General features: G+C 35.3%; 1 protein-coding gene across 5 annotated transcripts; it reads left to right on the top strand.

Moving 5' to 3' along the window:
• Positions 1-135: 135 nt before the first annotated feature.
• Positions 136-27,765, top strand: LOC132127747 (zinc finger FYVE domain-containing protein 16-like). Of its 5 annotated transcripts, none has more exons than XM_059539822.1 (18): positions 136-303; positions 1,660-1,762; positions 2,816-4,764; positions 7,518-7,614; positions 13,401-13,577; positions 14,660-14,799; positions 14,884-15,097; positions 16,928-17,050; positions 17,129-17,284; positions 18,373-18,597; positions 18,721-18,803; positions 20,606-20,710; positions 20,796-20,946; positions 24,575-24,655; positions 24,738-24,900; positions 25,400-25,505; positions 25,600-25,776; positions 26,701-27,765. In XM_059539822.1, exons 2-18 carry the CDS (start codon positions 1,693-1,695, stop codon positions 26,857-26,859), a joined length of 4,176 nt encoding a protein of 1,391 aa, XP_059395805.1. In that variant the 5' UTR covers positions 136-303; positions 1,660-1,692; the 3' UTR covers positions 26,860-27,765. The 5 variants fall into 5 exon arrangements, with proteins under 5 accessions (XP_059395805.1, XP_059395806.1, XP_059395803.1 ...); XM_059539823.1 differs by having other exon boundaries at positions 1,649-1,762; positions 13,401-13,568; XM_059539820.1 differs by having other exon boundaries at positions 1,649-1,762.

Raw genomic sequence — 27,765 nt, 5'->3', positions numbered from 1 at the left:
ACAACAATACAGTCCGTTGCACACGCGGTACTTCAGTCCCTTACTGACTATATTTTTTTATATTCCTGTCCAAAATTAAATATGACGTTACTCTACACAAGGTTTATAGTTCAGTCAAAAAATAACGCGCGTCCCCTTTAAACAACGACTCTTGCGCCGGCTGGAAATGGTCGCTCGCGCAGTCGACTGTGGAATTTACTGAGGAAAAAGAAAACATTAGGTAGATGCTAACAGTGAAATACGCTAACATTTCAGCCGAACACAGCCTACAAACGAAGACGACTGAACATGACACATATTAAGGTAGCTAATGAAGCGGAATGATGTCATAAAAAATAATATTCCAGTCACCTGGGTTGTATTTACGTTTGTGTGTGATTAGACGCTAATAGCTAGAAGCTAGTTAGCAGATCGCTAATGATACCTCAACAGCTAATACAACTTTATGAAAAATAGTAAGTTGACGTAACGTTACTATTTATTTTTGATACTTTGGAGTTACGAAAGTGTTATTTTTGTGTGCTGAAACGCTTTGAATGTTGTGCTTTATTAGTTTCTGACAGTGCAGTAGGCAAGTAAATTAAATTCAAATGGATCATTAGAGACTTTATCTTAGATAAATAATGATACTGTTATTAATATTGAAATAATAAGCACTAATAAACGTTAAACAGTTAATTTAACGTTAGGTGAATAACGTAATGAACAGCTCTTTCGAAACAAAACTCAAGACAGAAATCCTAGATAGTTACTATAGTCGGAGTGAATTAATTTAGTATATTGTGTTTGTATTTATAGTTTCCTGGTTAAAATGTATTGCTATATATAATGTGTTTTTGGTCAAATCTTTGATTTGCACTACAGACCTTGTGAAATCACACTTCCACTTTTCACTTCACAATAAATCACAGCAAAGTAAACATCCAAAATAGTTATTGTGAATTCAGATGTTTAAAATATAAAATCTTACAATTATACAAATCTTCAGATTTAACCCGCTAACTGCCACCTGGCCCCTCGGTGGGACGTCTATGTTTACTTATATATTACAATTAAATCCTAATCTAATCATGACAAACTATATATCATTGGAAAGGTCTAATACTCCTAAATAGATATTTTACCAATCTCTTTTGCTAAAAATGATGTAGGAAAAGTAATAGATTAATTTATGGCAAAAGTGCACCTCAAAAACATACATCATAACAGGAGTTCTGACCTTTGTCAAAAAAAAAAAAGTCTTCATGTTGCCTTTTTCTCGATCACACTTTAGAAATCATCAGATATTATATATCACTTAAAAACATAAAATCTAAAAATGAATCCTTTGAAAACCATTTTAAATTCAAAATCATGTTACAAAATGTTTTCAGTCATGAATTATAAAAATTCAGGTTTGGATCTTGCAGGTCTATGTTCAAAAATGCGAGTGACAGTTAACAGATTTAAATAATAGCCATACATATTTTTTCTCCACTTTTTGATTATTTGTACTGAAGCATTGAGACAACAGCTTGTCTGTTTGTTTTTTATTATTTTGTCTATTATTGTCAGTAACTACCAAGTATTCACTAGTTAGATTCCTAAGACATAAATTTGTTATATTAATAAAAATGTGTAATTTTTGACTTTATCTCAATTGCTCCAGTTTCTCTGCAGGGGTAAGTGAGGCGTATCGTACCCCGTCCTAGGATGGACAGCTATTTTAAGGCTGCTGTCTGTGACCTGGACAAGCTTTTGGATGACTTTGAACTCAATGCAGGTTTGAGGCTTTTGCTTTAATGATATTTAAGTATTACAAATATTAATATTGCACTTCTCAACTGGTGAGGACGACACAATTCCTCTATTGATGTAAATTCAACCACTTTTGCCATTCATTTAATTGATCATACCTTCTGTATAATGTGCATGCATCCTATAGTTTATGTATGTAGTTGGTAGTTTTTAAATTATCATTTTATTTGAATATATTTTAAAATTCTGTTTTATTCTTTTGATGGAAAAGCTGAATTATCAGCATCATTAGTCTTGAGTGTCACATGATCATTCAGAAATATGCTGATTTGCTGCTAAATTATTATTAATTATTAATTGGTACTCAATTAATAATAGTTGTTCTTAATTTTATCTATTTTGAAAGGCATTTTGCTGCTTCATATTTTCATGGAAACGATGTTAATTTCATTTTTCAGGATTATTTGAATAGAAAGTTCAAAAGAACAGAGTTTATTTGAAAAAGACATTTTTAGTAACATTATTATTATTGCATTTTTTTTTATCGTACTTATCCCAAACATAGGAACACTACTAAGTCATGGTTTTCACAAAAATATGAAGCATTTAGTATTGATAATAAATAAATAAATGTTTCTTGAGCAATCTGCATATTAGACTGATTTCTGAAGGATCATGTGACACTAAAGACTGAAGTAGTGATGTTTAAAATTCAGCTTTGTATCACAGGAATAAATTGCATTTTAAAAAATATATTTAAATATAAAAGTTATTTTAAATTACAATAATATTAACACAATATTTTCTGTATTTTCAATCAAATAAATGTTATGTGAGCATAAGAGACTTCTTTCAAAATCATCAAAAAAAATCTTTATTTCAAACTTTTCACTGGAGAAATCTCATATATTATGTGTTATTCATAATATATAATATGTGCAACAATATATATCCTATGTTGTCTTATCTTTATGTGAGTTTTATGGTATCATAACATTTATTCCGGTTGTTTTTTTATGGCTGATGTTTTCGTGTTAGCTACATTATAAATTAATATGATGTTTTACTTGATTTTTAGAGGAGATTGAGAACAAGACCACCACTTTAACAAGCCCTCCTTCTCTGGACGCCACAATCGTTCCTGGTCACCATTTGGACCTTCAGAGCTTCGTACCAGAGCAACAAACGGCCTCGCAAACATTCCCAGATGTCAATGCCCTGCACTATGGACTTGCATCACAAAGTAGTACCTTTAACCAGAAAGATTCTTATTCAAATGAACGGCCGCTCACAGGTGTGGACCTCCTGTCCTCCGTTGATAGCAGAGGCATTAAAAGTTCGGCTCCTCCTTGTCCAGACCGCTCCTTGAAGCCGGTGTGTGATCTGGTGAATGATACGGGTTCTGCAAACCTCCAGCAAGCTGATAGTCAGGAGGACTTTAAAGAACTGGACGTTCCTGAGAAACAAACTAACGAGGAGCTGCTAGTGGATTTCGAGAGTCCTGTAGTCTCTTGTCCAGAAGATGCTTCTAACGCCGGTGAATTACCAAAACATGACTCTGAGGTTAACTATAACTCATTCAGCCTGCTAGATGTCATATTACCGACTGTTGGTGACCCACATGGATTAACTAGCATCACTCCTTTGGAGTGCAATCGAATTGAAAGTGCTGAAGACTCAAAATCCAATGATCAGAACAGTTCTCCATGTGAAGTCTCAGTAAACGAGGAAGTTAGTAATTCAGATCCTCATGCTACAGATGAAGCTGTTTCAGCAACCAGTGAAGATCATGCTGTGTCACTCCAGCCGGATTTAACAGATACACAACTACCTGAAGATCTCCGTGTTAAAACTCTAGAGGATCCAGCTGGAAGTCCCTCCTTGGAGAAGGAACCTTCACTATCTTGCTTGCCGATGGCTGTCTCTATGTGTGGATCCCTTGTGGCCTCTTTAGACCCACAGGCAGCAGTGATTGAAACCAAAGATGTGGCTGAACTGGAAAAAAAATCAGCAATTCAAGAGGCTGAAGAGTTCATTCTTCCGTTAGAAGAACCCTCAACACCATTCTCTTCCAATAGACCTGATTCCTCACCTGAAGATGAACCTGAGCTTGTCCAAATCATGTCGAACACAGAAAGAGCAACTGCTGTCTCGGGCCATTACCCTGAAAGAAACTTTAAGCGCAATTTGTCGCCGACAGAAAAACAGTTTCCGTCTCCGCCCTATTCAGAGAGTCCAAATTATTCCTACGATTTAAGTATCGCGAACGATTACCTTCCTGAAAGTGACCAGACTGTGATGATGGTTACGGATGAGGAGCTGGACGCCTTTCTGATGGGTCAGGGTGTGGAGATCAACTCTGACGCAGGCGCAGAAAAATTCGCAGATGACGGCTTTTCAGAATTTAACGGAAACGTGGAAGGCTTTTTAGACGAGGAGCTGCAGAGCTGCAAAGTCGAGACGTTTGCTTCTCCTGAGAGCGATGGTTCACTTCAATATCTGGAGGAGAGCGAAGGTTCGAACGTTTCTTCCTCATCTCAGGACAGCAGCCCGCTGAGGACAGACACCACACAAACTATTAGCCATGAAAATGCAACCAGCCCTGTTGAGATTCAGTCAGTTTGCACCCCTCACCAAGAGTCAAATTACGGCGGAGCGAGACCAAAGCAGTTGTCCAACCGAACCGCACGTGCACGGCCTCCATCTGAAAGACACCGGACTGGTCATGCTGAACCCAATGTGCCATGCCTTTCTTCAGAGAATGGCTCGCAAGTTTCTCCTTACCAAGATGAAAATAACTGTGAACCCCCTTCTTATCAGCAATATGATACCAGTTACAGCCATGATGAGCTTTCAGAGCCGCCACCATATCCAGGAGAGAGTCCTGATCCACCAGGACACGAGGCCGAGGATCTGGGGTCAAAGCAGCCTCCTTGGGTCCCGGACTCTGAGGCTCCTAACTGCATGAATTGTGAGCAAAAGTTTACCTTTACCAAGAGGAGACACCATTGCAGAGCATGTGGGAAGGTGAGCTTGTTGTCCCTCAGTGTCAGTACCAACAATTATTTGGAAGATATTAAATAGTATGGAGTCTTACGATTTATTTTTTTAAAGAAATTAATACTTTTATTCTGAAAGGATGCATTAAATTTATCGAAAGTGGCCATAAGGTTATAAAAGATTTGTTTCAAATGAATGCTGCACTTTTCTATTCATCAAAGAATCCTGAAAAATAAAATGCATCAAGTTTTCCACTGAAATAAGATGCACTCGTTTTCAGAAAATAATAAATAATAACAAATGTTCATTTAGCAGCAAATCAGCATATTAGAATGGTTTCTGAAGGATCATGTGACACTGAAGACTGAAGGAATGATGCTGAAAATTCCGTTTTGATCACAGGAATAAATTACATTTTAAAATGCATTCAAAATTCTCCCTGAAATTCGAATAGATATTTTAAATTGTAGTATTTATTTCACAGTATTACTGTTTTTACTGTAATTTGATCAAATAAATGCAGTCTTGTTGAGCAGAAGAGACTTTTCTCAAAAACATTGACTTTAACATTAACATAAAATTTTTACTTTAGTAGTTATACATTTGATATAATACAATGTAACAATAATAATTTGCTGCATTGGTTTTATGTGTATTTTACTGCACTATATGTATGTGCTGGGAAAAAATTAATCGCATCCAAAATAAAAGTTTGTGTTTGCATAATATATGTGTGTGTACTGTGTATAATTATTTTGTATATATAAATACACACATATGCATGTATATATTTAATATTTGTATTTATTTATATATAAATTATTTATATATAATATAAATTATGTATAAATGTATATACAGTATATACATGCAAAAAAATTTAAATTAATACATGCAAATGCGTGTATTTATATACAAAATAATTAAAACAGCTCACACACATATATTATGCATTAATTTTGCGATTAATTTTTTTCCCAGCACTAATATATATATATATATATATATATATAAGGGGTGTAACGGTTGACAAAATTCACGGTTCGGTTCGATACGATACACTTGTGTCACGGTACGGTTCAGTACGTTTTGATACAGCAAAAAGAAAGAAATGCCAGAGAAATTTCCCAGATTTCTTTTTTTTATATTAAAACTAACATAATAAAGTGCTATTTTTTACTTTGAGTAGTTCTGGAGCTATAATTGATTCTTCTTATGAGCATATAAAACAAAACAGCTTCCTGGAAAAAATTTAATATTGTAGTAGTTATAAACGAAGGTTTATTTTATTTCAAATTAACATTTGAGGGCAGCAATTGTATTAATAATTTCAAAATAAAACCGACGTAATGTTACTTGCAGGCATTATAGCCTACTATTCCTGCCAAACTTTCATGGTTGCGGTTAGTGTTACTACAGTAAATCCTTGGTGAATGTTGCAGATCTGGATAGTTAATTCACGACACAATGTTTCTTCCTGGTTTCCATGCGCTGTTTGATCCGTTAATAACGGAGAAATGTGAATGTTTCTCTCTAGATCTCGCAGCGATTTTATTACTTCTGTGGCAAATTCAAATGCTATGTTTGCCATTTGATGTTGGGCACTGTTGTGGTCGCGCCGGCATCTCTTACATTGAGCGCGCTTGCCACGCGCAACGCGCCTACATTTGAAATAACGAAATTGTAATTGAAATCGGCATTATTGATTATTATATGATTTTTTTAAAAACTTTGAAAAAACATTTTTATATAAAATTATTAGTAGAACATTTTATGCATCTTTATTCACCTCAAAGCATATCCGCTCCCGCGCCCCCCCCCTGTGAACTCTGGCGCACCCCTGAGGGGGGCGCGGACCCCAGGTTGGGAACCAATGAATTAGTGCATGCATATTAAGTTTATTGAACCGAACCTGTGACCACAGCTGCATGATACAAACTGAACTGAGCGATTTTACCTACATATTATTATAAAACAGTCTAACAAATATATTGAACATTTAAAAAAAAATCTCAATGACCCCAAAGTATTTATTTAATTTTGTATAATTGACCATTGTCCCAGGATGGTGATTTACTTGCTATATAACTCTGTACTCTTTCTCTTCACATAAAATAGTTTAAACACTGATCAATATTTTAAGTATCTTCATAATAAACAATATATGTACAATCAGGCAGTCATTATTTCAAAATAAACCCTTTGAATCCTTATCACCCTGTCAGGGGTTTATTTTGTATACATGAACATAATTAGAGTCTTAGTAATGTGTTTGCTTCAGTTCTGAAAGTGACTTTGTAACTTTTTGTAGTAGTTGAGTGTCCCCGGACTTTTGGAGGTGAAAGGCAAATAACCGCAGTGTGAATCAATGAATTAACATGCAGTCAGCTGCGTTGATTTCGAGCAAAGGTCTGTGTTATTGTGTTCTAGTTTATTTATAACCACAGGAAAGCCTTAAACCTGTAGCCCGCTGCTTTAGACAGCAAAAGTATTCATTTTATGTATTGGTGCGAGGTCTTTTGTTTTATTACGTCAGTGTGTGGTTTATGTTTCTCTGGAGGTGCTAAATATAGAGGCAGATTTACTGGGTCAGCAGAATGTATTTTTAGCGTTGATATAGTTTCCCGCTTGAATTGCAGCACTGAGTTTCTGTTTTCTAGACATATTGGGCCATTAATTAAAACGGGCTAAAGGACACAAGAAGGTTTTCTCCAGATTTATGTCTGATGAAGTACTGCGTTTATTCAGTCATTGAGTGAATAATGTTGTCTGCTTTGCAGGTGTACTGTGCAAACTGCTGCAACCGCAAATGCAGACTGAAGTATCTGGATAAAGAGGCCAGGGTTTGTGTCAACTGCCATGCTACCATACAGAAAGGTGAGTGCTAAACTACTTTAATATACTCACCAGCTGGCTTGATAAAAATAAATTATGTTCCAGTGGATGCAATGCACTGTACCTTTAAACATCCATTACAACAACCAAACATTAAAGGGATAGTACACCCAAACACAAAATTTTGCTGAAAATGTCCTCACCCTCAGACCGTCCAAGATTAGGTTGTGTCTTCGTTGGAACAGATTTGGAGAAATGTAGCATTGCATTACTTGCTCAGCAATGGATGCTCAGCAGTGAATGGCTGATAGAAACATCACAATAATCCACAAGTAATCCACACCACTCTAGTCCATCAGTAAAGATCTGGAGAATCAAAAGCTGATTCATTTTGATTGACCCATTTCTACACTTAGGACTACATGAACTAAAGGCATAGATGGTTTATATTTAGCTGCTGTTATGTGGTAAACAGAATTTAGATTGATAAAATTAGTTTTTGAGGAAGAACTATTTGAAAGCACTCATTGTATTGGTATTGTGATATTGGCATTAAATCTTTGAAAGCGCTTTGTTTGATGCACTTAGTATGCATTAGTTATGTCTATGAAGTAATTGGCTCTAAAGGCCCATTTGCAAATAAAACGATAACAGTAATGAAAATGTTGAAAGAAAAATGTTCTGTAAAAATAAATATTACATTTAAATATAATTAAAAAGAAAGTAAACACTGTTACCAACAGGGCACTCAATATTCTGGGAAGTTGTGTGCATTGGGAATCATATTTTTGTTCTTCAAATAAAGCCAAGGTAACACTCATTTTACCCTAACCCAAGTCTGCAAGGTTTGTGAAACTAAATATTCATTAGTCATTCAAAGATTTGTTTAAATGATATAAATGCGTATTTGCTGAATCCTGACGCAAACGAGATAGTATTATAATGTTTGCCTTTCTATTAGGCCTAAAAAAAAAAAGTTTGGTTCCGGTTGGTTGTCAGTTGAGGTCATTGGTCGGTAGGGATTTTATTATTTTTTTTTCTCCAGTGGCAGTTTTACACACACACACACACGCGCGCTGATTTTAAATGTGTGTACCGGTACTTTTACGACAGTGATTCTGTATTCCCGTTTAAAGTCTGTTGTTGCCATAGACACGCAAAACGCACACACACACACACAAAAAGCCTTCGCGGGAGTTTGACAGGCGATCTCATAGTAGATTAACATGGAGGATTTGAACTTGAAAAACGGAGTGTACAGACATCTTTTTGTAGTCAAACAACATTCTTTGTTATGCTCATTTATGTGGTTTATTTTATTTTGATGCTATAAATTAACTAGAAGCAAGAGACGATCAGTTAGTTTTAACTGATGATCTAACTTACAGCGATCTGTTCGACACATTCAAGAGCCACAAAACGGTATTTATTGTTTACATTTCTTTAAAAAATGACCACATTTGAAAGGTGAAATAACCAAATGAGACTTTGTTTCATATTAAAAGTGAGCTGGTAATGTTAATGTCCTGTCTGTCAGCATGTTGTCAGTGCCCTCTCTGTTCCGCGATATATTGTTGACTCCCCCCGTGTTTCTCTTAATGTTACGATTTCCAAACCTTAAGTTATAGCTCACTTTAGGAATTGACAGTTAAAGGGTTTTGATGCAATAGTTAATGGTTTTTAACGGATTACTTAAGTGTAAAACAGCATTTAAAGGAAACTGTAATTTAATTAACGATGTGTGAAAGACCGTTCTTCCCCAGTCTCATAAAATAAATTTGGGTCGCACATAAATTGACAGGGTCGGTCGGAAACCGGAACCAAACAAATTTTTTTTTAGGCCTTACTAATAATATAAAAGCATTATATCTTTATAATACTTTTTGTATTGTTCTTTTGTATTATATTTGTTATAGTAACAGTTCTATCTGATTATTAGATCAAACAGAAAAACTTATCCGCCGATGCAGATATTTGAAAAATGCCAAACGTCAGCTGATATATCGGCCTTGGCGATATATCAATCGACCACGATATGATATGAACTCTGTTCTTTTAAATATAGAACAATTTTGAAAATCTATCAGTCTTTATTAGTTCTGATAGATTGTAACTCTGATTACTAAAGGTGCATTTACACAAAAAAACAATAACTATAGACATAAAGTTAAAAAAACAAAACTCTCTAACTTTAAGAAAATAGTAGCATCCACACAAAAATAAAGCGATAACAACATTGAGAAACAAAATAGTTGGAATAATTTTCACTGATTTTTTTTTCATCTAATGAATGCTAAAAACTTTTAAGCGCATGTTGACGTCACATTCACGAAACTTTCTAGGAGTAAAGTCTACAATTAGAATAAATATAATGTTATTGTTTATGAATGTGGATGCCGATAGAGCTATTATTGTATGTTTTTTTGGTGTAAATCAACATACTATTACCAACCAATAATTGTTTCAGTTGGATCAACAGAGGGCAGTGTCAAAATCAAAAAGTGATGAAGTTTTTGACAAAACCGACTGCCTGATCCCTTTCTCCTCTGTTTTCTCCACTCATGTAGCACAGATTTCAAGTTTTTACGACAACAAAGCTTTATTAGCGCACATCTTGCCAGCAGTGAATTCCCAATTTAATCATTTATGACTGTTTTTTTTAACCTTCATACATGTTTTTAATGGCTTTTTTTATACAATAGTTTAATAATGTACTTTTATTTTTTTAATGACATTGATATCCTTAGTTGATGCAATGCTGTCATGATGATGCTATTTTAGCATTATTTAAAATATGAATAAATATTTAGTTTGTGTTTATTTTTGTATCTTCAGATTTAGTTTAGGTTTAATTTTGTTAATTTATTATTATATTCTCTAATAGTATTTATTAATATTTTGAATTGGCTTTTATTTTTTAATTTTGAATGTTCATGTTTGTTTTCGTAATTTTTAATGTAATTTTTATTAGTAAAAAAAATATATATTTCAGTTTAATTAATTTTAGTAGTATTTTGTTTAATTGCCAAGGCAGCTATTTTAAGTTCTTAATCTCATAAGTGTATTTTATTTCATTAGCTTTACCTCTTTTTTTTTGTTTGTTTTAGTTTCAGTCTGCAGTAATAACACTGGCTCACTTGCGCCCCTTTTAAAACAAACGGATCCCGTATCCTTTTAATTTATGTCCAACTTTTTTGTGGACCAAACATCTGAAGCTCTTTTATTTTTCAAGGGCTGAATTAATGGAGAAGATCAAGGTTTTAGTTTTGTTTTGGCAGGTCTATGGCACACAGAGCGTGCGGTCCATTTGCACATTAAAAAGGACATTAATGAGTTCTCACAGTGTTTGGTGCAGGGCTGGGTGGAGCCAGGGCTCTGGTGCATGTCCTTGAGTGTGTGTGTGTGTGTGTGTGTGTGTTTGGTATAGGACCCACCTGGTGCAGTATTCGTGACACTCTCTCTCATTCACTCTCTGGGTTGAGGAATAGAGTTACACACACATAAACACACACACACACACATCTCGTCTTCAGACGAGGAGGGTTTGTCACCACTCTCAGCCCAGAGAAGCCATTAAATACGACCTCTGTGCATGTGTGTGACGGACTGACTGAGCTTGCACTCGCAGCCAGAAACGTTTGCTTGTTCCAGGATAGACGACAACTCGGTGTGAGCTTGCAGAAGTGAGCTGCGCCCCATCCGGGATGAGAGAGGCTCAAGGATGCGCCCTCCATCTCACTCACTCGCAGACTCTCTCTCGCTTAACAGCAAGGGGGACACTTCCTCTTTCGCTCGGCGCTCACTAACACGATCCTAGGAGACTAACAAGCAAACCATGATTAACCTGGAAGAGAGTTAATTTAGGATGAGGTAAGCTCACTGAACTGAATCGAAATCGAGCCCTCTTGATGCTCAAAGTATAATTGATCGTTTTATTTGGTTAACTCTAAGTTTGTAACTTTTTGGCACCGTCTTTAGTGAATTTCCACATGCTGAAGGACGTTCTGTCCTGCTGGTTCTTGGCTTCATGGTTCCCATCTGTCTTCTTGTTGTAGCTGTTTTCACAGGCAGCCAGTATATTCGGCTTTCATGCTTCTAGCTGTTTTGTTTGCGAGTGTCACAGGCAGTGCCAGTGTAGTCAGGTCGATGAGCATCTATGAGCCTTAATCAACATAAAGCACAGCGTGGCTGACTCATGGCTAGAGGAGGTGTCAACACATTGGGCTGTGGCTGCATTGGACATCCTGTTTCTTAAATTTGTTTTGGTGGATCGTTGCCCATCACTTTAATATCAACAGTACTGTGATTGACACTCACCGCTCTTGCTTGTAAATGTTTGATTTATTAGAATGTGACTCAGCTGATTGAAGTTTGTACTTTGGACTTCAGTCATCATTTGGTTTACAATACTAGACAATAGACATTTATAACAAAATATTTGAGTGTACTTTTTATATATTCACTACCATTCAAAAGCTTGGAGTCTTTAAGATGTTTTTCAAAAAAGTCTCTACTGCTCTCCAAGGCTGCATTTATTTGATCAGGCAACATAAAAAAGTTGTACAATTGTGAAATATTATTGCAATATAAAATAACTTTTTTTTTTAATGTGAATATGTTTTTAGATGTAATTTGCTCCAGTCTTCAGTGTTTCATGATCCTTCAGAAATCATTATATTGTGCTGATTTGCTGCTCAAAAAACGTTTCTGATTATTATCAATGTTGAAAATGTTTCTGTGAACAGATTATTTGATGAATAGAACATTCAAAATAACAGCATTTATTTGAAATTATGTTTTGTGACATTTTAAACATACTGTCGCTTTTGAACAGATATTAAATACTGTATAAAGGTATTAATTTCTTTAAAAAACAAAATCTTACTCCCCTTAATCTTTTGAATGGTAGTGTATTATAAATATATTTGACCTTTGAACTGCTCTTTCACTGCATTTAAAGTGGCAGTTCACCCCAAAATGAAAATCGTCATCATTAAAGGGATAGTTCACCCAAAAATGAAAGTTTGTTTCTTCATCAGAACACAAACAGAGATTTTTATCTCAAACCATTGCAGTTTGTCAGTCATATAATGGAAGTGGATGGGAATCAAGGCTTTGAGAGTAAAAAAAAATACACAAACAAAACAAAATTAAACCCTGCAGCTGGTAACGATACATTGGCTTGTAAAGACACAAAACGATCGGTCTGTGCAAGAAACTGAACAGTATTTATATTGTTTTTTACCTCTGATTCACACAATGTCCGAACTGTCCTGAGTGCGTCAACAGCCGGCGTGTCACGCATCTTCTTCTTCTTGCTTTACGGCAGATCGCAGATTTATAAGTGCATTACCGCCACCTATCTCTCAAATGGACCATTGACACTCTATCTACAATCTCAATTAGAAGTGTAAATGGTCCATTTGAGAGATAGGTGGCAGTCTCATGTTGTTATGAAGCCATATTACTTTTTCATTTGTTGAATACAAAAAGCAGAACATTGTCGCTTTTCTTTCCATAAAATATAACCTATAAACCAGGGGTTATCAATCTCTGAAAAGCACCATAAAAGTAGTTCATACTTGCCAGTGTGCTACTGAAAGTCATCCAGAAGTCAGATGAGTGAAGAAACAGATTGAATCATATTCACTGTGCTGCACTGGAGGGAAGAATTTTCTAAATACTTTTATGGAACTTTTTGTGCTAAATCTCTGTTTTTGTATTCAACAGAAGATTCTCTCACTCATTCTCTCTCCCAGCATGACCTTTCATTCACCACACTGTAAAGACTGATTTAGGAATGGCTGATTTTGTGTGTTTGTGTGCAGCTCAAGCCCATGAGAGAATGATGAGCCCTACTGGGCCCAGTCCCAATCCCAACATCCCATCAGAGTACTGCTCCACCATACCACCCATGCAGCAGGCCCGCGCCGCCGGCACCCTCAACTCTCCCCCACCCACCGTCATGGTCCCTGTGTCTGTCCTCAAACACCCCGGTAATGACGGTACACACTGCACTCTGAGCCAGAGTTATAGCTCTCAGTGACTTCCACTTAATATAATTAGTTCATGAATGAAAGAGTGTCTGCTTCCCAAATTTCCATGCACTACGAATCATATAGTGTGCCAGACTAGGTTAGCGTGTTAACTGTACACTACTATGTGAAAGTTTTGGGTCAGGGTGATTTTTAACAAATATTTCCGTTCAGCAAGTATGCATTAAATTGATCAAAAGTGGCACATTAGTAGACATTTAAAACGTTACAAAAGATTTCCAATAAGTTCTAATCTTTTTGACTTTGAGTTCATCAAAAAATCTGAAAAAATAAAACGAAGCACCGTTTCCACAAAAATATGAAGGAGCACAACTGTTTTCAACATTGATAATAATCAGAAATGTTTCTTGAGTAGCAAATTATTCTGATTTCTGAAGATCATGTGACACTGAAGACTGGAGGAATGATGCTGAAAATACAGCTGCACATCACAGAAATAAATTACATTTTACAATGTATTCAAATAAATAAAGGTGATTTTAAATTGTAGTAATATTTCACAATTTCTAGTGTATTTTTGACGAAACATTTGACCCAAACAAAAAGCAAACTTTTAAACGGTATTGTAATTGGTGTAAAAAAATATAGAAAACAGAAAAAATAGTTTCCTCTTCATGACACCAAATATCATGGATATTTTATTTGATACACCTATTTCAAGTCAGTGTTATTTTAGTGTCATTGATATACAGTCATAGTGTTAAATTTAAATGTTTTAGTAAATGTGTTCTATTTTCGTCATAGTTCATGTGTCTGTATAGTTATTCATTTTATTAAAATTGTAGTTATTTTAGCATTTTTTAAAAAGTGAAATAAAATAAGAATGCAATGATGCATTGGCAACAAACTGAAATGTTAGATATTTATATACATTTTATTTCCAGTTTAACCTTTTATTTCAAGTAACAAACTTATATATATGGTTTTAGTTATATTATTTGTATTATGTAAGTTTTAGTTCTGAGCAATAAACCTGTTTCAAGCCTTATCCTAACGAGTTGCTGTTTGTGTTGCTCCATGTGTTCTCGTAGGTTTTCCACGTGAGCAGAAGCATGTGTGGTTTGCTGATGGTATCCTGCCGAACGGTGAGGTCGCAGACCCCACCAAACTCTGTGTACAGACCCGGAGATCCTCTCAGGAGTCGAGTCCAATAACACCAGACCCGCCAGGGGTGAGACTGCTAATTCCTCTTAACTGATGCTGGAGAGAACTGATAATGGCAACTTAAGTCATTAACTGATCTGCTGCCTTTCAGCCTGATGGTATATTGCCTGGTGAGTGTGATGAGAGCGCAGGAGGAAGTTCTGACAGCGCTGTGGAGGTGAGCCGTCCACCCGTCAGAGGCCCGTGGGACTACGGCCTGCTCTGTGCGGTGGGCAGCTGTGTGCAGAGAGCGGTCAGTCTGGTGCCAGAGGATGATGAAGGTCTGCCTCCTCTGCTCTTTACCACAGGAGAGGAGGAAGATGGGGGTGAGCACTTTCAAAGGCTTAAACTAGAGGGTAGTCTCATTTTGATTGGGCTCGATAAGTCGACATCAATATTTATCCCAAAAAATGAATGCACTAGTGTCGTCCAAAAAAAATAAATCAAATTTCGAATATTTGTTGAATTAAAAAAATAAAAATAAATCCACATTCGAATGCAAAAATGTTGCCCCTTGTTTGTGGTGCATGAAATGCGACGACGACGATGTAAGTGTCATTGCATTTGAATGCTTTTGTTATCCTATCCAGTTTGAACCCACTAGATGCGGCGCTGCTATGGTTTTCATTTAATATATTGCAGAAAACGAGAGCATCAGTGTAGAGAAGATGTTGTTTACGTCAAAACCGAAACTAAGCCATTCACACACATGCATATTTATCACATTTTCTAGAGGGGGATATATCAGCATTGCACTCGCGTCTCACTCGAGACCAGCATGTTTAGATAGCCATGGAAAATTAATGTAAGTTCAACTTTTTGAAAAACATGTCTCAAGACTTAATGGCATTTTTTCCCCCTTCCCACTGTATCTCATGTTTTAAATGAAGAAAGTAGCCTACTCTTGTGATTGGTTTTCGGTCCTTTGTAATAAAGAATGCATACATGCATGGTGCTGTTTTTCTTTCTAATTGTTTAAGCAACTTTATTATTAATATATATATGGTTTATAAACATTATGCACTTTTTTAAAAAAAATAGTTGTGTTATTTATTATGCTTTGAAGAAACATAATCTTTTGCTTGATCTGCCATAAGCCAAAATTTTTGTCCTCCTAACTGAAATTATGCCTTTTAAATTGAAATATAATTCAAATTTTGACAGCCCTAAAATGCACAATATCGAAAATAAACTTGAACATGAACTCATGTACTTCATCTACAGAGCTGTCACTTTTGCCATCCTTTCATTAAAAAACTAGTGTCAGTTACACACACAAACTCAAGTCTTCGCAATGACCAACCAGAATAAAAGTATGGTTCAATTTGAGTAAATAATTACAAAAATATATTGCTGTTGTATAGTATAATATATTTCTCCTCTCAAAAATATTATACAACAATAAAACTTTACTTTTAATTATCATCATTAATATTGTTATTGTAATTTTAAGGAATATCATACAGCCAAGATTTCATCCATGTTTTAATTCGGTATAAAATTTCTGCAGCACTTTATTTGACCAAAAAAAAAAAGAACATATTTTTTGCTGGAAATTAGTAGTTATATTGTTGTTTATTTGTTCAAGTTTGAAGAATTTGCCTCTTTAGACAACTTTTTTGATGAAACAGAAACGCAAAATTTGGGAAAAAATATTTATAAATAAAGAATAAAAAGCAGCTTATTCTGTAGTTTACTTCTAAATAATTGAATTATATTCAGGTTTCTTCTCGAGGTATAGCAAATATGTGGAATTAATTTTCTTCTCCAGGAATGGCATGAAATGAATGTTGCATTAAATCAATATTGAATTAAAATGTTGTGATAACATTTTTTTACAGTATTGGCAAACCCCACTAAACAGGTGTTTTTTAGACATACATTGGACTATTCGATGAGAAATTTAACAATTCATGCCATCAGGCTCTATTGCAATGCCAGAATGGGTCCACGTATGGCTTGATAGACGACAACAAAATGCTATTCACTTACAGAAGTCAGTTAATATCCTGATTGAGTATAAAATGACAAAGTCTCTTACTACCTTTAACTGAAGCTGCTTCCATTTCGGTAGTTTTTTTGTGACCTCACATGAGTCATTTTGCTGTTGCTGATTCTTGAGGGAGTTGAACTGTTTTTCTGTCATTGCATTCTAGATGTATTAATTGAGGAACGTCCTGCTGCTTGCCAAATATTGCTGCTGTTGGAAGAGGGAGGCCCACAACCTCTGACCTTTGTGCTCAACGCCAATTTACTGGTGAACGTCAAGATCGTCACATGTATGTTAGTCTCAATCTGATTAAAATATGTGATCATGTCCAGCTTGTTCATTTACCTTCTCTTTGTCTGTGTTGAAGATGGTGGGAAGAGGTGCTGGTGCCTGAGCTCTAATGGTCTTCAGGGAGTGGGCCAGAAGGAGCTGGTGTTTATAATCGAGTGTCTCCCAGAGGAGAACAGCCTGCCTAGAGACGTATTCAGTCTGTACATTAATTTATACCAGGATGCACAGAAAGGTACGTCACACAAAACACTTCACAGTACAGACAAACACATTGTGCTTGGTTGGTTTTGAGATCTTAGGCTTTTTGGCTTTTCATGAAGTGATGTTTCAGACTAGTTGAAAGAAAAGAAATACAAAATAAATTTTAACTTTTGTGTCTGTACATTTAAATTACAATCCATATCTTTAAAGGCTGTTTTCTCAAAAATGACTTTTTGCTCGACTTCAGTCGCACTGACATACACCAAACTTTACAGTTTTTATACATTTTATTGCTAAAACCATGGTGATTTTTTTTTCTGGCTGTTTTTTTCTTGAATGATGTACTTCTCAAAGTAAAAATAATATTAATGATAATGATAATATAACATATTACCTTTAATAATTTTTTTATTAGCATTAGTAGTAATATAATTATTATTATTAAGGAATAACTTACAACTCTTACAATTTTATTATCCATGTTTTAATTAATACAGTGCCATTTCTGTACTGTAGCACTTTTTGAAAAAAAAATAAAAATAAATAAAAATGCATTTTGGGGGGGAAATTGTATAGTGTATATATTGTATATTTATATTGTGTGTGTGTGTGTGTGTGTATATATATATATATATATATATATATATATACACACACAAACACACATATATATATATATGTATTGACTAAATTGTTAAAGTTTCATGAATTTGTCCTAAACAAAAGTTTTGATAATAAAAATCTGTTTCTAGAAATGCATGCAAATTAGTGCATATTTTATAAATTAATGCATAATTTGCATATTTAAACATACCATACCAAAACATGTTTGCGGTTCTTAATGTGTAATCAGTTAACTGAAAATGTTCGGTGATATCTGTTAGTTTTGAAATTACTACCCTGTTCTTCCATAGTGTCTTGCCTTAAAGGGGAGACAAAAATGGTCATAATGAGTTTTTTCATGTTCATATTCCATTCTCTTTCTGACTTTTATAAATCAAGATTTTTTACTGCTGTACTGATAAATTAGTAGCAAAATATTTATACTAACAGAAATATTTAGTTGTAATGTTTATTTTGTGATATTTATAGTGTTTTTTCTTAATTTTCTCACCAAAGGGAAGTTCATTGAGCACCTTGGAAACGTAACGTTCACTGACAGTTTCCTGGGCAGTAAAGACCACGGGGGCGTCCTGTTCTTCACTCCAACCTTTCAGTCACTGGATGGTCTTGCCCTGCCGCAGGTATCGTTCCTCTGCGGTGTTTTGATCCAGAAACTAGAGGTTCCCTGGGCTAAAGTGTTTCCCCTCCGACTACTGCTCGCTCTGGGGGTGCAATACAATGGTGAGCCCACATTAAAACATCCTTTAGACACTGTTTTTATAAAAAATATTGTTTTTAAGAGATATAATATGAGCTCATAGCACCCTCTCCTCCAGTCTTGTGATGTGTTGTTTATTGTTACAGTGTACCCCTGTACTTTGGTGAGCGTGCGTTTCCGTGACTCAGTTTTTAAAGAGACGGGACACACCATCATGAATCTGCTTACAGTACGTGTTCACATTTATCCCTCAAGTATTGTGAGTTTCATGTGAGTTTGCAATGCACTGTTTAAAAATGTATCAACACTATCAAAATGTACACTGTTGTTCAAAAGTTTGGGGTCGGTTAAAAAGTTGTAAATTTGACATTATTGCATTGTACATTAATGCAAAGCCAAGTGTCACATGATCCTTCAGAAATCATTCTAATATGTTGATTTTTCTGCTCAAGAAACATTTCTGATTATTATCAATGCTGAACACAGCTGTGCTAAACAGCAATTGTTGTGTAAACTAATAGATTTTACTTTTCAGGATTCTTTGATGAATAGAAAGTTCAAAAGAACAGCGTTTATTTGAAATAGGAATCTTTTGTTACATTATAAATGTTTTACTGTCATTTTTTTTTTAGGAATTTAATGCATCCTTGCTGAATAAACACATTTCTTTCTTAAAAAAAAGTCCTTTTGAACCTTTAAAAGATGGTTTTAAAGCTGTTTATGGCTTAATGGTTCTCAAAGACGAAAGATATGCAGTTAAGGCCAAGATCGTAATGCAGACTATTTGTTGCTAACCTTAAACACAGTATCTACATTTTAGGTTTAATGTGGTTTAAATTAAAATGTTATAATATGCGAGTCATTTCCCCCTAAAGGGGTTTAAATCAGAGATGTTTGGTCAAGCTGTTTTTCTAACGTTTTTCTGTTTTGGGATCAGCTCAAGACAAATATAAAGAGCGCTCAAGACTTAAACTCGAGACTTCTCCATGTGTACTTCAGCTCTGGGCAACTCTTGATTTCTGAGAATTAAAGAGTGTAACTAGAGTGCTTTCAGGTACACTTATGGACACTTTTCTGGATGCAGGCATGGAAAAACGTGGCCCATCTCTGCAAATTAAGTTTATTGTGCATCTGAATTATTACTGGTTATTCTACTATGCAGATCCATTTTAGTAAGATGAATGTAAACATGTAAACTGTTGGCCCTCTAAAATCCTTTATTAATGGCTTAAAACACTTTTTTTTTTCAAGCAGTTAACCAACATTCAAAATATTCAATGCAAAATATTCAAGGCTTAACTAATAATCAAGTTGTACAATAATCAAAGCATTTTTGCCTATTTTTAATTATATGGACAAAAATAACATTACATAATACATGTCACACATGTATTATTATAGGAGTAGTTCACTCACAAATGACATTTTGCTAAAAATGTCCTCCTCCAGAGACTATCCAAGTTGTAGATGAGTGTGCCTTCATTAGAACACATTTGGATAAGTTTAGCTTAGCATTACATCACTTGCTCACCAGTGGATGCTCTACAGTGAATGGGTGCCGTCAGAATGAGAGCCCAAACAGCTGATAAAAACACCACAATAATCCACTCCACTCAAGTCCATCAGTTAACAATTTATGAAGCAAAAAGCTAAAACAAATTTCACTGAAGGAATTGTTACTATGGACTCATATTTTATCTAGAAGCAACAGTTTGAACTATAAAAGCCTTATTGAGGGATTTGTTTCTTACAGACATGCAGTGGTGTAGATTACTTGTGGATTATTGTGATGTTTTTATCAGCTGTTTGGACTCTCATTCTGACGGCACCCATTCACTACAGAGCATCCATTGATTAGACACTGATGCAATGCTACATTTCTCCAAATCTAATGTAGAAACAAACTCTGAGGGTGTGTACGTTTTCAGCAAATTGTCAATTTTTATTGAACTATTCCTTTAACTTTGGGCCTTGTAACGCCAAATCCTTGTTATCCACCTTCATTCTTGTGATTTGCTGATTTTGACACAGGATCTGAGGAACTACCAGTACAGTTTACCGGTGGTGGAAAATCTGCGCGTGCACATGGAAATGGGCAACAGCTACATCGACATTCCCAAGTCCAGGTTTAATGAGGTCAGAGTTATGTTTGAATTGTGCAGCAGTCAGGCTTCAGTGTTGTTGTGTTGTTGAAGGTGTTGTGTTGTTCTGGCTGTTGTAGATGCTGAAGGTGGTGAACTCCTCTAATGAGCACGTGATCAGTTTCGGCGCCTGTTTCAGCACTGAGGCTGATTCTCACCTGGTTTGCCTGCAGAACGAGGATGGAAGCTACCAGACGCAAGCCAACAGTATACCAGGAAAAACCAGGAGAGGTTCGTTAGTCACTGCTATTGCTAAAAAGCTTTATTAACTTAGTGTTTTCTATTGAATGTCCTAAAAGGGTTTTATTTTTCAATCAGAAGGACCAACATTTCAATCATTCTAAGCCATTGTAGTCAAGTAGATATTTTATGCAAAATCGAAATATCAAATGAAAATCAAGGCATGTTTTTCCCAGTGATTTTGACTAAATTAACACAAATAGAATTTGATTAATCTGTTTTTTGTTTTTTTTTTATTACATGAAACGCATTATTCCAATTTACATTTAAAATAATCAATGCTTTTTTTATCAGTGTTTTTGACATTAAAAAACGCAAAGAAAACACATTTATTTTAATCATATTTATTTATATGCACAAAAATGTTGCATAATACTAGGGCTGTCAAATAAATTAATTTGCATCCAAAATCAAAGTTTGTTTACATAATTTATGCTCTGTATACAGGGTTTCCGCGGGGCCATAAAAAGTCATAAATTAAACAATAAGAATTTAAGGCCATAAAAAGTCATAAAAACCATTGTATGGATTTTCCATACAAGGTAATAAAAAACATTTAGCCAAGTCTTAAATTGATATGCTAGTCCATTAATTTGTTCTTCCATCAAAATGCGCTCGCAGCAGCAATGACATTCATTTGTTTCGCCTGTTGTAGTTCTGTATGAGGAATCTGGGTGGGATCACACTGGTATCACAGCGTTCCAGAACTACAAGGTCCATGCGGCAGCATACAGACTTGTCAGAAAGGACTTCACAGAAAAGTCACTGCTTAGCTTAATTGAAATCATCCTGGCTATCACAATGGGAAAATGTACCTTTAACAATCTATGGCTCGAAGACGGTGCGTTTAGTAGCTGGCTCAAGTCCGTCGCTAACAATCGGTATCAAGCATCCAAACACAAGACGCGGAAAAGCTGAACTGAGTAGCTGGTAACTCGCCCGCTGTGTTCGGTGCGGAGAGAGAGAGAGAGCCGCGTATCACGGACAGTCCCTCCTGCACGTGAACGAACAAATACTAATCGCAGTTTTGAACAAACAAAAGGATGTGAAAGAGCCCAATTCAGTACCACGGTGTTCAGGGCTCACGCAGAGAAAGACATCTCAAAACGCTTGTACACCGAATTTGGTTCTTTTTGCTCTTGTGCCGACAAATACATACAAAATATGTCAGAAAATACCCGCCTTGGAAAGTTTGCTCGAAAAAACTTTTTTTTTTTCAGGCCGCCTGTATCCGGGATCTTGTCCTTTCGGTCATGACCCAAAGCTCATGACCATAGGTGAGAGTAGGAACGTAGATTGACCGGTAAATCGAGAGCTTCGCCTTGTGGCTCAGGTCTTTCTTCACCACGACAGACCGGTACATCGACCGCATTACTGCAGAAGCTGCACCGATCCGTCTTTCAATCTCCTGTTCCATCCTTCCCTCACTCGTGAACAAGACCCCAAGATACTTAAACTCCTCCACTTGAGGCAGGAACTCTCCACCAACCTGAAGAGGGCAAGCCACCCTTTTCCGACTGAGGACCATGGCCTCGGATTTGGAGGTGCTGATTCTCATCCCAGCTGCTTCACACTCGGCTGCAAACCGTCCCAGTGCATGCTGAAGGTCCTGGCTTGATGAGGCCAACACGACAACATCATCCGCAAAGAGCAGAGACGAAATCGTGTCGTCACCAAACCTGACCCCCTCCAGCCTCTGGCTGCGCCTAGAAATTCTGTCCATAAAAATTTAAAGTGACCATGCCTAATTTAGCTACTAGCTGCTGTAATGTTAATCCAAGAAAATACAAGAAAAATCACTCACTGCTCTCGACTGCATTACTTTGTAGTTTTAACAAGAATTTATGCACAGTCAAACCAAAAATTATCCAGACTCCAGATATAATTTTTGATAAACATATTTTACTAGTAGGTACACGACACTAATACATTTATGTAAGTGAGTATAAGCAAACTGTGACATATTATACCCAAAGAATCTTCATACAGTGAACTACTAGTGAAATAGATAGATATAAATGTTTTATCTATCTATCTATATATAAAATTGGGAATAAAAATTATTCAGCACCTTATAAAGCACCATGCATTGCTTATGTGTTTTTTTTTCTGAATTGCTAATGCAACCTTTTCACACCACAGTCTGAACAAAATGAAACATTGCTTGGTAACTGGTCAACAAAGTATTGATAGTTGACAATAACAGTTGTCTGTAGTTTTGGTTGATTGTAATCCATTACGTACATTTCTATCAAAGTTAAGACATTATCAAGACGAATTTGTTCTGACAGAGTTTAACTCTAAATTCTTGTCATATTTTATAACCATTTTAGAAGCAATAGCAAATAAACTGTAATAATGTGAGAAATGTTGAAGGTGTCTGAATAAATTTTGGTTTGATTGTATATTTCATTTTTACATTGAAGACTATCCAGTGCTATTTTACATTTTAATTATTCGGTTTCTGTACCTGGACACCTACAAACTTGAAAAAAACTTAGACATTATGTAAATAGCAAAAATAAATAAAAATGAACGAACATACAAATTAAACTATTTCAAACAGGGCCCACTGTTACAACCTTCACGGGTCCCCGCTGACCCCAGGTACGGACCTGTGTGTGGGTGTTGAATACTGTGACCAAACACCAATAACACTTGTTATTTTGGAAAGTAATGCCATAAAATAATTGTTACTTTACAATGTTACAATTGTTAAGTGTTTTTATGTTCTTGATACTCAAGAAAAAGAAGGTGAAGGCTTCAGTTTCTTAATCTTAAGAAATAATAGAATAACTCTTTAAATAATAAAACTTGTTACTTTCAATGAAAGTCAATAATAAAAAAAAACCTTTTGAAAGGAATTTTAATGACTGAAGTTATTTATCGTAATTCGTGTAGGTCATAAATTCAAATCCTAATAGTCATAAAGGTCTTAAAAAGTCTTAAATTTGACTGATTAAACCCTGCAGAAACCCTGGTATATATTTGTGTGTATATATATATAAATACATATACATGTATGTATGTATTTCTGAAATATTTACGTGTGTGTGTGTGTGTGTTAGTGTATATATATATGTATATATAATTTCTTATTTGTATATTTATGTATTTAAATATATAATGCAAATATATAATGCATATATGTCTTAAATATATACATGTATCTGAGTATTTATATATACATATAAATATACATTTATGTGTAAACAAACATTTTTCATCAAACAATTTGACATCCCTACATAATACATATTATTTTACCTAGATATATATTTGTGAAAAAATAATAAAGGCATGTTTTCCTAATGTTTTTAACTGAAGAAGGTTTTTAATTGCTTTTGTATGCACAAAAATATTTAGATAATAATTTAATCTTACCAATTAAATTTTATTTTATATCAGATAATAAAACATCTCTATGTTGTGATAGTCTTGTCTTGCAACATGCAACTATTTAATATTATCAAAATCTTTAGGAAAACCAAACTTTCAAATGTACTTTGGTCGGCACCAAATGCTTTAGTGTGAAATCACTCTAAGTTGTTGGTTGTGTAACATTTGTTATGTAATGTGATTAGCGGATGTCTCACCGGACCTCGTCTTTCATTTGCAGTGACTGGAGCTAGTTTTGTGGTTTTTAACGGTGCTCTGAAAGCCTCATCAGGATTCATTGCCAAATCCAGCATTGTTGAAGGTAATGCTGTCACACAAATCACTTTCAAATACTTCCTCCGATCAAAACGTTTAATCATCATGCTGTCCGTCTTCATCTTTAGACGGGTTAATGGTGCAAATCCCTCCGGAGACTATGGAGGGTTTGCGACAGGCCCTCAGGGACCAGACAGACTTCCAGATCCCCTGTGGAAAGGCAGATTCGGAAGAGACACGGGAAAATGTGAATGTACGCTGGGTGGACTGGACCACACCTGTCAACACTGGGTACCAGCCATTTATCATGTACATTAACACAGCATAGTTGAGCAGAAGAGACTTTAAAAAAAGTATTTTGACCAGTAGTGCATGTTCTCACCAGACGCTTGCTTGTGGAGGTTCTGTATGCCAATACTGTACTGAATGATAAATCACTATTGATCTGTTTGGCTGCTGATGCCAGTGACCTTGAAAAGGTTTTATGCATTAATTAAGCACCATTTAATATTCATTCTTTGACTGTTAAGATGCTGTGTCAGGTCAAATTTAGGGGTGGTGTTGGCGCAGTGGATAAGATGCATGCCTTTGGTGTGAGAGACCCAGGTTCGAATCCACTGTGAGACACCAATGTGTCCCTGAGCAAGACACTTAACCCCTAGTTGCTCCAGAGGCGTGCGACCTCTGACATATATAGCAATTGTGAGTCGCTTTGGATAAAAGCGTCAGCTAAATGTATACAACAAATTTAATTCCCCTAAGACTGTATAACGTGTTTGCATGTTTGCAGAGTCACCAGTCCGGTGGATGGCAAGTCTCTAGAAGGAGTGTCCAGCTTCAAGATCCAGCAAGACTCAGAGTTTGAGATGGACGGCCGAACCATCAGGTGTACTGAGGTGAGTACAGCATGATGCCTGCAAAACAAGGGATTTACTGATGTCATCTCTGCTCCATGTCAATTACACAAATGAATGTCCTAACTCCCATCAGGTCTTCTATCTGTTGAAGTCTTCAGACGTCTCTCTGTCTGCCATCCTCACGTCATCGGCTCAGTTTCAGAGAGAGATCGCCACGGCCAGCTGCGCTGCTCTCTGTCCGCACCTCTCTGTGCTCATGGCCAATGGGTTTAACTCTCTCGCTCTTCGGGTCTCCACTGACTCAGACATGGTAAATTATTTTATTATCTTTATTTTTCAAAATCACATTTTTTGAGATACTGAATTTTACATTTTCCTAAGCTGTAAATCATAACAATCAGAATTAAAACAAAAATCTCTTGAAATATTTCAGTTTGTGTGCAGCGAATCTGTAATATAAGATAGTTTGCTTTTTTTAATTAAATTACAAAAAATAAAGAACTTTTCCAAGATATGAATTTTTTTTTAGATGCAAATGTGTGTGTGTGTGTGTGTGTGTATATAGGGTAACACTTTAGAATAATGGTCCATTAGTTCATTAATTAATTAACATGAACAAACAATGATCAATACATTTATTACTGTATTTATTAATCTTTTTTTAATGTTAGTTAATGAAAATACAGTTATTCAATGTTCACATGCTAATTCACAGTGCATGATTTGAATAATGCATTAGTAAATGTTGAAATTAACATCAACTAAAGTTGTTCACTAACATTAACTAATGGACCATTATTCTAAAGTGTTACCATATATAATATTGTAAAATTGCACTACTAATATTTATGGCTAGTTTAAATTGCTCTAAAGATATTAATAAATATTACAAATTTTACATTTTTAAATGTATAATAAAAAAATATAATAATTGTTAATACTAGTATTGCAAAAATAAAAATTTGCAATAATAATAATTCTAATTTGTTTATTTCATGCAATATATTTAATCTAATGTTAAAAATGTGAAACATTTGAAGTGGATCTAAACCTTTCATCAAAGTTGTCTTAAAACCTAAAACCAAACTTTGATGAAATTTTTTGATCCACTTCAAATATTGACTACTACTTATATATATTTTATGCAGCCCTTAAAACAAGCACAGCGAACCAGGAGCCTTTTTTAATCACATTTAAAATCGCAATATTTAGCAGAATCATTGTATTTTTATAGGTTGAGTACCAGGCTGGCTCTGGTGGCCACCTCCTGCCTCAGAAGTATATGAATGATCTGGACGGGGCTCTAATTCCTGTCATCCACGGAGGAAGCTCCTGCGTCCCACATCAGGCCATGGACATGGAGTTTTTCTTCTACATCTCACTGAGCATTTGAACACTTGTGACTTACAAACTTTCCAGCCACAGGCACCCGTCAGACCAATGAATCACAGACAGATAGACAGACTCCGTATCTGATCTCTGACAAGGTATGGAGAGTTTGATGCATTTTAGAGGAAAAGGGGGCGATCCCTGTATTAGCGATCCTTTAGAATAAAGAAAAAGGTCTTGGATCAGCAACAAAAATAAAAATGTGAGAACTATGCTGAAGTTTGCTTCTTCAGTCTTGTTTCCAGGGTCTGATGCTGATCAGTCAATGTTAGTTTGAATGCGAACAGAATTGTTTATGTATGACTACGAGCTCAGATATACTGGTAATTATAATCGTTACTTGATTACACACAATGCAACCGAGCTTATGAAGTGCTATTTCTTTAAGTCTATTTTTTTCTGAGCTGGAATCTGTTTTTCCCATCCATCATAATTTACCATATGAAGTAGCTTCATGTGGATTTAAGAATCCATATGAACGTTTTATGTACTAATTATTGTACTTTTTTTAAGTACTGCGTCTTCTGATTAATCATTTTTCTCGATCTGTAAAATACACAGGATGAAATGCGCCTCGGTTTGATTGTTTAAAACATAAATATGAAATCATCTGCTAATTCGATTAAGCTTTTATTAAGCTTAAATACTATTTTTGGGGCAGACAGTTCATGTGTTGATTGAAAGTTATATTTTTATAGGGCATCGAAATTACAAATTATTATACATTCTGCTATTATATCCCCAAAAACCGTAATGAAATGCTTGTGAAAACATTGTTTCAAACCAGATATTATATTTACCAGAAAAGTTCAGAGTAAAGGACAATAGGATGATCTCAATGAAATGCTTTGCTTTAACATTTATATAATTATTTTCACACTACTGCATTAATTAAACAAAAGGTCATTTA

The sequence above is a fragment of the Carassius carassius genome, chromosome 45 (assembly GCF_963082965.1).
Source record: "Carassius carassius chromosome 45, fCarCar2.1, whole genome shotgun sequence".
In the NCBI taxonomy this organism is placed as follows: domain Eukaryota; kingdom Metazoa; phylum Chordata; class Actinopteri; order Cypriniformes; family Cyprinidae; genus Carassius; species Carassius carassius.
Note: the sequence above shows the minus strand (reverse complement) of the source record. Positions and strands in the feature narration are given on the sequence as shown.

Coding starts and splice junctions, on each gene's coding strand:
- LOC132127747 (XM_059539822.1), top strand. CDS start 1,693: ATGGACAGCTATTTTAAGGCTGCTGTCTGTGACCTGGACAAGCTTTTG. Junction 13,578..14,659: donor CAAACACCCCGGTAATGACG/GTACACACTGCA, acceptor GTGTTCTCGTAG/GTTTTCCACGTGAGCAGAAG. Junction 14,800..14,883: donor TAACACCAGACCCGCCAGGG/GTGAGACTGCTA, acceptor GCTGCCTTTCAG/CCTGATGGTATATTGCCTGG.